Here is an 11,168-nt window from a genome sequence, read left to right as displayed (position 1 = left end):
GTAAATACCCTCAAATTAAAGCTGAAAGTCTGCAGATAAAGCACATCTTGTTTGTTTCATTTCAAATCCATTGTGGGGGTGTATAGAGCCAAAAAGATTGGAATTGTGTTGATGTCCCAATATTTATGGACCTGACTGTATCTTTGACCCAAAGGAAACAGGGCCCAGGTAGTACTCTAGCACTTTGGTATGGAGCTCCAGGCAAAATTTTACTAAGCATCTATGTACAGTCTACTGTGTGCTTGACAAGTTACAGCAACAGTGTACATGCACAGAAAGTGGGTGGGATGTGGGGTAAATACATTGCGTACAGAATGTATTAACTGCGCTTCACTTTTTCCACATTTTGTTATGTTACAGCCTTATTCCCAGATGGAATTCTACACATAATACCCCATAATGACATCTTCAAAAAAGTGAGATTTTTACAAATTTATTAAAAATGAAAAAACTAATTGTATACGTGCTTTCGTTTTTTTATTTTTAATAAATTTGCAAAAATCTCAAAACTTTTTAAGTTGTCATTATGGGGTATTGTGTAGAATTTTGATGAAAAAAAAAATGTTATCAATTTTGGAATAGGGCTGTAACATAAAATGTGGGAAAAGTGAGGCGCTGTGAATATGTTCCGTATGCACTGTAAATGAGATGCCCCAGAGCCACTTGACAATTTAATCCACCAATTTACCAGACTGTTCTAGCTGTTTGATTATTTGCCTTTGCCCACTTATTCGTTATACCCACATTACAGATGATTATTTATGTAAAATCAAAGTGTGAAGATATTTTGTTAAAGCACCAATTGTAGAATATCGCCGCAATATCGATAGAGGTATTTGGTCAAGAATATCGTGATATCTGATTGATATCTGATTTTCTCCCTATGGCCCAGCCCTACTTTTTACCTAAATTTGGGGTTTTTCCTGCTGGGAGCGTCAGGGTCGGTGAGGGCCAGAGTGTACAACTTACTGGAGTCACAGCCTTCCCACTCCAAGCAAGTGGGTCGATTCTGCACCTGCAGGTGAACACGGATGAGAAGAAGTGGTGGTGCGTCAGCCTGAGCTTTAGCAACTCTGACTACCATTGGAGGCGCTATTCGCGACATGTTACAGCTGCAGACACGCTGGAGGCATTATGTAACAATACTTCATTATTTGCAAACAGGCTGATACCAGATAATAAATTACAAAGCAGCGCTTTTTAAAAGGAATAGCTTTTAAGCCAACACAGAAACTACGCTAAGTTAGCGGAGTTGTTAGCTTGGCTAGTCAACATTAGCTAGTTATCTGACCAGCTAACCTGTGTTGGCGTGAGCACTTTGCCAAGTTCGTCGATTTCCACAGAGTCGTATTTAACAGTCAGAGGCTGTGCCGGCTTCTCCTCGACCTCCGGCAGGGCAAGAGGCCCGGTCCACTGGCTCAAATCTACGGGCATTTTTAGACTTGACGCTAGTCTGGTTGCAGACGTTGACTGCACTGCTACATGGAGTGAACACAAAAGTGCTGTGTTCATGTTCCCCTAGGATAGATAGATGCGGGCAAAGAATTTGTGTGTTGAGCTGAAAAGTTGAACCATCTGGATAAAACAAAAATATCTTTAATTGTGAATTTTAAATCTGACGTAAACAAGCTATGGCAGATGTTATTATTTTTTAAATCAATCCTCTACTGTGGTTAATAACACCTGCTAGTTTTGACGTAAATTTCCTTTTATTATCAAGAGATCTATTTATTAGCATGTTTGTTACCCTCTTTCACCGTAGTAGTGTAATATGCTTACTTTTCTTAGTCAGTTGCGATCTAAATTGATTATATTTTTCTTGTGTTTAGTAGTACTGTGTGGTGAGCTATATTTTCCCGAGCAATCTGACTGCAATTGAACGAAACAAACTGCACTAGCTACAAGGCACCGCCGGAGGGCGCTGACCACGTCTCTGCCACATAGATTTTGGTTTGCTAAACTTTCTGTCAATCAAATCACACGTCCTGAGCTCGAGCCTCCTGCAGCTCACATGCTCCACAGTTTCTATTACCAGACATACCATTGTTTATAAAGTGGGCTCTCGGACTATAAGAGACCCCCCCCATTTATTGCGTAAATTGATTAATATGTTACCTGTCCATGCAGGGGATGTGTAGGCCTACTTCTTTGTAAAAGGTTATAGGCCCTATCATTAAATCAATGGTGTTGTAGAACTGTGACCTGTGCTAATCAGTAGGCCTAGCCAGTATAGTTTGACGCAGCAAGTTGTATTACATGAATGGTGCCTAGTATTATGGCTTTTTGATCTAACTTTATACCAAAGCACAGATATTGTTGCGATGCGGAAAGAGGACCCAAAAGCGGAGTAGGCCTAGGTAGAAGGCTTCAGAAAGGCTTTTACTTCAACGAAACTACGTCAACAAAAAAAAAAAAAAAACAGGGTGAAACATAAAGTCCCAAAGAACAAAGTCCAAAAGGCAAAAATCCGTGTAGAGAAAAAAAAAAAAGTCAAAAAACTGCGGCATGGGAAAACTAAACGCAGAAAACTCGCGGGGACGATACGCAGACAGGACAAATTTGAATATGACAAGAGAAGCACAAACATTAAATACACAAGGTAATGAGGTAACGAAAGGCAGGTGACAACAGGGCAGGGAAGCAGGTGGAAAACATCAGGTAATCACAAGAGCGGGAAGACACAGGACGTAAAACTAAAGGCAGGACGAGACAAAAACCAGACTTCAAAATAAAACAGGAAACAGAACATACAGACACTCAGGAACACAAGACAGGACAAACAACACAAGACTGGGGAGAAAAGATACAAACACAAGACAGGATAAAAAATAAAAAATAAAGCAGTAGCCTACACTGTATATGATATTCTCATCCCTTTTGCCATAATCCACGCACTTTTTTCAATTAGGGATCAATTTAAAAGTCAAATGATATGCCCATGCAGAGCACCACAGCTTCATCACATTCCCACTTTATCTATTATCTGGTTAAACCTGCTAAAACATAATTTAGTCTAGTTACTACAGATTATGTAGGCTATAGGCATATCATTAAAGGGTAATTAATACACTTTTTTAATCTATTTATGACAATTTTGAAAGGTTTCCTTGCATTTTAGGCCTATATAACTTAAGCAAATTGCAAAAGCATGCCAATTAATTTGCATACCATGTAGAAAGGTCAGTTAACGTAGCCCATAGTATATTACTATGGTTTGTAGGTAATGCTAAAGCTTTCAAATACTATTGCTCCTGTCCTGTAATAAAAAACATACATCACACAATCTCCTTAGCAACAAAAGAAAAAGAAATTGAACATATATGAGAACGTTTCCTCAACTGCTGTTTCCAAGGTCAAAAATGAACAGTTGAGCAGGCTGAACCTTGACATATCTGTAAAACAAAGGTTGTTGATGTCTGAGGAAATTTTATTAACACTGCTAAATAATTAATATCATTGCAGTAAACACTTATCTGTCCTAATACAGTTTTGTTTTATTAGATTGATAGGTATTATTATTATTGTTGTTGTTGTTGTTATTAATAATAATATTGATAATGATAATGATAATAATAATATGTATTAATTATTATTATTATTGTATACAAACATGAGAAGGGGTTAGTATTAATAATAATCATGCTATGATGAGTAATAAGATTAATATAATAGAATTTAAAAATGGTGTTGCTGTCCCTTTAACAAGGTGAGGTCAGGGTGTGGTTTATTCGTGCCAAAGTTTCCGGATCAGGATGCTGTAAACAATGCAGATCCGAGAAATCTGCAGCGGTCACATCATGTCAGACTGCTCACCGCTGTAGTGGGTTTGCTGTGGCTTATAATGCTCGGACTGGTGTCCACTGTGTCGCTGCGAGTTACAGACAGGCTCACACAGGTGGACTAGTCAGACAGGTTGGACTGGAAGACCTTTTGTTACTTCTTAAAGGCGATGTAGCTTTATGGGGAGTTATCATGGAGATAGTCGCAACTGTAGCGCTTCTACACCTGTGTTTGTGTGCGACAGGTGAGTTTAAAAAAATTTATATATTTATTGTGACCACACAGCCAGGTAACACAGGTGAGTCTGGAAACATTGTTTTCTTCTTGTCCTCTTCTTGTCAAAGCTGCAGTTTCGGGTAGTGACTCCACCGAAACGGCCTTGATTGCCGCACCGGGTGACATCGTTATACTTCCGTGTTACTCCGTCGGTAATGTAACACCGATTTCAACGACATGGATGAAAAACGGACAAGAAGTCATTAGAAGTGACGGTTCTTCGCCGAACCTTTCACCCGCAGGACAGCGCCTCGCAGTGCTGCATGATGGGAGTCTGAACATCAAAGGGGTGATCCCTGGAGATGAGGGCACCTACAACTGCAGCTCCACACTGCCAGGCAACATCACCTTTCACGCACGTGCGCTGCTCCAAGTAACCCGTAAGTGAATGCTCATGATGTTTAGTAAAGAGACCAGTGTGAGGATGCGGGCGGTTTCTATGTTCACTAAAGTTTCTTTAAGCAGCAACACAAACTGGTTCTCCCACATTTACAGTCACACACGGAAACAGGTGGCAATATATATGACAGAAATGAAACTTAAAGCTGCAACTGACAATCATTTTTCATTATCAATTACTATTTTAAATATTTATCAATCAAATGACAGAAAAGTAAAAAACAATTATTTTTTTTATAATCATACATTTTGATTTTAAGCAAACATTACCCAGTTGCGGGATGTTCCGACCAGAGGCATTTTTGCAGTTCCAAACATAACATTCCTAGAACCCTTTTTTTCTTGTGTTCCTACCATAGACTATGGATATGTATAGTCTATGGTTCCAACTGGACCAGTTTGGGGATTTTAAACTTCCTCTGACCGCAGTTCCTGTAACTTTTTCAGCTCCTACTTCAGGTCAGGGTATTTTCGCTGTTCCGTTTTCCACATAGGAACCTAGGTCAACAACAGTCATGGTTTTCAGTACAGACATACCAACAATTGTCTTATTCATCACTAAATTCACTTATGAGAACATTTTAGCCAAGAAATGAACTGTTATATAAATTACTGTTATGTAAAATACTGTTATAAATATAAGCAGTTTTGCGAAAATCAGGGGAGCAGGCAAGTGAGAGAGACCTGTTTCTCTTCAGGGGTCTTGTTTAAATTATGGCATAGGCTATGTACATTAGATGTAGTCTATAGTTCATACTTTTTTTGGTATATTTGTTTTCTGATTTTAACGTTATAAAGACTGTTGCTGTGCTTGCGTCACTCCCTTACCTCTCCTACCAGACCACGGTTGGCCAGTGCGAATGCAAATGGTGAATCCGGTTTTGGGTAAAAGTAGTTAGTACAACTGTTTAGAAGTGGACAATTCCTATAACTACCCGGTCGGAAAGTGGCTTATATATTTACTCAAGTACTGAACTCAAGTACAATTTTGAGGTAGACTACCTGTACTTCCATTCTATGTTACTTTAATATTCTACTCCACAGGAGACAAATATTGCACTTTTCATTCCACTTAATTTAATTTAACATATTTAGGCCTAGTTATTAGCCACAAAATTCAAAACAAAACAAATATATTATGATATATTATAGATTAAGCTACCCAGCAGTATACAAGGTAATTAAAATTAGCCCTACTTTTACCAGCTGCAACATTAAAGTGATAAACACATTAATTCATCAATAATTATCACCCAGTCATATTATTCTGAAGTGGGCTATTCTGCAAAAGGAGTATGCTACTTTTACGTTTAGTACTTTAAGCATATTTTATTGCTGTACTTGACATTTAAAACATTAAGAAGATAATTTGGATTAATGGCAAATGGCCCTGAAATTTTTTTTTATATTCAGTATATATTTATGATATTTTATATGTATACATTTATTCATATTTGGGAGTGGTCTATGAGAGCCATGGAGGCAATCCAGCCTACTGTTTTTTTTTCAGTAGTTGTAGTACAGTCTCTTTAAGTGTAATATCTTAGTTCTTCTTTCTCCACGGATTTTACGTAGTTCTATCTTTGTGAGGATTTTCTGCTTTTCTAACAATTTTAACAAAGTAATATCTTCACATGGCCTGTTTTCATCCAACCATCAGATCAAAATGATATAGAACATAGAAAAAAACAATACAATTTGCTTTAACAATTAATCACTTATCAAATTTGTTGTAGTGGACAAGGGGCATTAGTTGTAGTTGGTACATTATTATCTTAATATTAGGACAGTTAATAATGATTTACCCTTACCCATTACAAACCCCTGAGAACAATGCACTGCTTGTCCTTTTTTTAGGTGGTCCAGAAAAGATGTCTGCGTCCATTGGCCCAGCCACCGCGCTGTCCAATGGGACGCTCATTGCCTATCGGGGTTCTAACCTCTTCTTTAACTGCTCTGGCTCCTCGTACCCCTCTCAGCAGCTGACCTGGGCCTTCAGCAGAAATTCATCCAGCAACGTATTGCTGTTTACAAACTTTAAATCCTGGCTGTATTTCAGGATAGTAGACATTCAGCCCAGGGCTCAGGGAATTTACAGCTGCTCTGCTAACAACACCGTCTCTCATCAGACAGCCAATAAGAGCACACAGCTGTTAGTATACTGTAAGTACCATGGGGAGAATACCCAGAATACCCTTCTCTGACTAGTCCAGCATTGCCAGATCTATTTCCCCAGTGTATTCTCTGACTAAAGGACTAAATGTTAAAAAAGTATTATGTTTGGGGTCATTTTCATTAATTGGTCTGCACTTTAGAGGAGGTGTTGTAAATGGCAAGTTTTAGGCTTGATTTTATATTTGCCTTGAGGAAAGAATATAGAGCAATTTAAATTGTTTTATACCTATATTTATATTATCATTATGTTATTATGTTTTTGTTTAAATAATGGTGCCCATTTGAAATCTGAGTCCAACACCAATAAGATACTTTTTTTCAGTACCTTAGTTTGAGAAATTTGAACATGTTTCTCTGCTGTTTAATGTTGTCCTCACACAAGAAGCTTTACAAAACAAAAGTGAATCCGAGTGAAATCAGAAATATGGCTGCATTCTAATAACTATTCAGTGCCACCTTTAAACAAGCCAAGAAATCATGGGCACATGAACAAAATCAAACTTAAATAAACTGTACCATTAACTTACATTACATTAACTTACAGTTTTATCTGCAGGGCCAGGAGGTAAGATAATACATAAAATGGACTTCCTGAATTATCAACATATTTCCTGTGTTTTTGCTAACTCCCTACAATTATTCACTGATGCATGACTTTTCTACAGTAAGGCAAGCGCCAACCATATTCAAAGCTTTGATTAAAAAAAATAAAATAAAAAGTCCTCAAGTATTGCAGTTTGAAAATGATATTCACGTTCCAACAGAAATAAATAGTTATTAATAAATATGTTCACAATAAAATAGGGCCCGTGGGCTGGGCGGCTCATACCGAGGCATTTGCTATAGTATGTAGGTAACGTAAGCATACACTAGCAGTTAGCATTTATTTTGCTTAACTAAAGACTTAGTTCAGATTCACCAAAGTCAGACTATAACAAAAGAAAACTAACCAATCGAGACAGAATTAGACCAGCAACCAACCGATCGAGGCAGCGGTAGAACAACTCCTGTGTTCTGCGAGCTAAAATTTCAGTCTTTCAGTCAGTGTTTAGCAATTCAGCTGAACATGCAAACATTTGTCTACAGGAAAGACAACACTACAGCATCCTGTATTTGAGGAATTACGTTTTCCATAATAACTGCTTCATAAATCAATATTTACTTGACTCTGAATTGAGCAGACCTTTCGAGGATATTCCTCTGGAAAACAATAACTTCTCTACTCAAGACGACTATTTAAACTGAAACAATTGTCTCAAAAGTTCCCTTTTAACTACTATCAAATTACTACATAGTTCCTTCCAAGGAACGTATTGGGAGACAATGAACCTTCAAAATAAAGTTTTACCAATTGTTAATAGGCTTTTCAGCTTTGACCTGGATATGTATAATGAGGTATAATTAATATAAATATACAGTATCAACTTTCTTTGTGCGAAGGAAACGCTTCTATGTACCTTTTGTTAATAAGCACTGTTAACTACTGTACCTATGCTCCATGAAGAAGATAATACCATGAGATTTTGAAAAGACAAGGGTGAAATGTTATGTTCAGGAAACAGTTTTCCTTACTTATCATTTCAATTCTAAATACCAGTGTAATGAATGCACATACAGAATTGAAGGCCTTGATTTTGCTTGAAATTTTAGTGATAGCAATCCTTGTACACGGTTGCTTTCTGTAGTTTTTGCCAATTTCCTTACTGATGTTTTTGCCCTGACTAGATGTCCCAGACAGACACCCTGAGTGTATGTGGGAACCAGGAAATGACGCCTCCCACGTCCAATTTATTTGCACCTGGTTTGGAGCATATCCTCTCCCGACGCTACGCTGGGGGGAAAGCCTGGGTGACCAAGGAGCTCACTTGAAAGAAAAGGTTTATGCATCAGAGGTGACGGACAGCCTGTCAGTGACGCTGAACCGCTCGATGCTGTCAGACGGGCAGATTCTGAGATGCATGGCCCAGCACCAAGCGCTCGCTCAAGGAAAAGAGAAATCGTGTTCGTTTACCCTCAGTAAGCATGTTGTGGTGAAATGAGCCTCTTACAATCCTGAGATGTGCAACTGCTGAATCTTTAATGTGCTTTCCACTTCAGAGCCACACTGACACTCTTCAGTGAGATTGTTGACAATGTTTACTTGCAGTCAATGTCCTTAGCAGTGATCTTACTTTAATTTAAAGGGTCGGTTCATCCAAATACAAAAACACATTTTCTCAATTACCAAACAGATTGTTTCAGCCTCCTCCACAAGTACGGTTTAGCAGGACATAATTTAGTTTTTGGTTCTCACATTATTGAAAAATACTGTTTTTCCTTTTTTAGCAGCAATATCTCTCTCAAGAAACAAAAAGATTATCCGTGTGAAACTGTCTGCAGTGAGCTTTGTGAATTATCCAGAGTAACAGGGACACTTTAGTATGGTGCCTAGGAATGTAGGAAGTCTAGGGTCAACTTGGGTTTGTCTGCTGAGGCTTTCAGATCTCCGTCTCTGAGATTTGTGCCTCCATTGAAATGGATGTCAATAGGATTTTCACAGCATTGAGATACCTCTCGCTCCACTAAAGTGTCCTTTACTTTGGATAATTAACAACTGGATAGGTTGTGTGTTTGCGGTTGTGGCATCAGGATTTTTTCCTTTCATAATTAATATCCTCATGACTAGTTTAGTAGTGTTAGGGATACAACAAGCCACACAGACACAGTTGAAAGTGTGTCCATGAGGACACAGTGTTGCATACAAGACATGTAGACAGTAAAGTGAGTCACCAAGTGTAGGGTCATCATCACATAACAGGTTTGCGCAGTTGATGAGATAACGCAACAGTGTGTGACAGTTTATGAGCTTGCATTAGCTTATCTGCATTCTTAGTTTTCTAAAGCTTTGAAGACAAGGTGTGTCTCCGTCAAATAAAATTAGGGTTTTGATTCCCACTGGGGGAAAACTCGAATTATAATGTAAACCTTTTATTAGTACTGACTCTTTGGACAAATCATGTTTATTGTATGTTTACATTGAAAACCATCTATTATTTTTTCCTTCTCTCCCAGAACCTCCGTACCCCAAAGGTGAGCCGCTGGTCACGACTCTGGAGGCTTCCAGCCTAACTCTGACCTGCACTGAGTCCGTGTCCATCCCCCCTGCAAACACCACGTGGAGAAAAGGGCTCAAGCAGGATGTCATTGTTCCCGGATCCAAGTACGTCCTGTCTGTGGAAGGCCCCGTCTTCAAGCTGACCATACTCAACATCACCAAGGACGACGAAGGCGTCTACTTCTGCCGCAGCGAGAACCCCCTCGCCGTCAAAGAGCTGGAAGTCTACCTCACTGTGAAGAGTGAGTGTGGGATGAGAGGAACGGTTTGGTTTGGGCTGCAAGATGATCAATCATTTGTTCACAATGTGCATGCTATTTATTTTTTTGTAAATGCATACAATTTAAAAATCCAAAAAAAGTAAACAAATAAAAGTGTTAACGTCAGAGAAAAGTAACAATGAGTTCAACATACGGATTGAAATAGTAAACCAGCCCCTGCAGGTGCCGACTCCACCTCTGGAATGCTGAAAAACCTGCTGCTCCACCCTTCTCTGCTTCATAATTCTCTCCTCTTGTTTTGTCTCGACAGCCTCCTCTGCGTACACAGGAGTTGTCATTGGTGTCTTCATAGCTGTATTGATTGTGGGATTGGTCGCAATTGTAGCAAAACTTGCTTACTCCAACCGACACCGGATCTGCCTGGGTAACTTTTGTCTTATCTTTGCAACGTATTCACAGATGTCACAAACGCATGCAGCAAAAACTCCACTTTATCTATGTCTTGATCATTTTTCTGCACAGATTAAAATTTCATAAACAGTATCTGAAAAGTTGTACATTATTAATAATAAAAGTCCGCTAATTGCAATTTGACAATTTCTGCATATTTTTTTTTCAGGAGATGGCTTTGGGTGAGTATCTCACATTTAATTATCTAATTAGCACTACATGCTTATTTTAGTCACCCAACCATTAAATGATCCAAAATATCGTATGTACTGCAACCAGGGTTCTATTTTTTTTATCTTGCTTAGTATGTTAGTGCAACATGTAAGTTTCAGTTTTTTTGCTTTTACTATAACCATCATCTACGGCGGAAGATGTGTAGACTTGCAGCTGTCCGGATGCCAATGGGGAGCTTGTTCCACCATTTAGTCATGTTACAATACTATTTTTAAAGCTAAAATTCAAAGAAATTTTATTTGTTGCAACAGTAAACATCAGATTAAGCAGCCTTAGCTTCTCTCTTGTCTCATCATTCAACACCAGTGTTCAGTAATCATAAATCCATAAATAAAAAAAAAAAAAGCACAGATGCCATCTTCTGCATTTATTATGACCTTAATAGCAATGCAGCTGCAAGGCATATTCTATGCTTATTTGCTTTTTGCTTTGCATTATCTAAGAAGACTGGTACCACTCTTATCTTTATACACTCCTAAATTTCCATTGTGCTCTGCAGTTTGGGTCAAATGTGTCAACATCGAGCAGTTATTTTGCAT

The 11,168-nt window shown here is 38.4% G+C and overlaps 2 protein-coding genes across 2 annotated transcripts in view; one reads left to right on the top strand and one right to left on the bottom strand.

Annotated features, from left to right (window-relative positions):
- pebp1 (phosphatidylethanolamine binding protein 1) overlaps positions 1–1,532 on the bottom strand; it is a 2,582-nt gene extending 1,050 nt beyond the window's left edge. The window contains exons 1-2 of the mRNA XM_034872482.1: positions 1,300–1,532; positions 906–1,015 (exon numbers count right to left, since the gene is read on the bottom strand). Coding sequence (XP_034728373.1) covers positions 906–1,015; positions 1,300–1,512 — 323 coding nt within the window. The 5' untranslated portion in view covers positions 1,513–1,532. The remainder of the gene's footprint in view (positions 1–905; positions 1,016–1,299) is intronic.
- Positions 1,533–3,752: 2,220 nt separating this feature from the next.
- Positions 3,753–11,168, top strand: part of vsig10 (V-set and immunoglobulin domain containing 10) — a 9,668-nt gene continuing 2,252 nt past the window's right edge. The window contains exons 1-7 of the mRNA XM_034871947.1: positions 3,753–4,024; positions 4,125–4,436; positions 6,313–6,618; positions 8,356–8,646; positions 9,682–9,966; positions 10,256–10,369; positions 10,565–10,577. Coding sequence (XP_034727838.1) covers positions 3,973–4,024; positions 4,125–4,436; positions 6,313–6,618; positions 8,356–8,646; positions 9,682–9,966; positions 10,256–10,369; positions 10,565–10,577 — 1,373 coding nt within the window. The 5' untranslated portion in view covers positions 3,753–3,972. The remainder of the gene's footprint in view (positions 4,025–4,124; positions 4,437–6,312; positions 6,619–8,355; positions 8,647–9,681; positions 9,967–10,255; positions 10,370–10,564; positions 10,578–11,168) is intronic.

Source organism: Etheostoma cragini, chromosome 5 (genome assembly GCF_013103735.1).
Source record: "Etheostoma cragini isolate CJK2018 chromosome 5, CSU_Ecrag_1.0, whole genome shotgun sequence".
NCBI classification, from domain to species: Eukaryota; Metazoa; Chordata; class Actinopteri; order Perciformes; family Percidae; genus Etheostoma; species Etheostoma cragini.
Note: the sequence above shows the minus strand (reverse complement) of the source record. Positions and strands in the feature narration are given on the sequence as shown.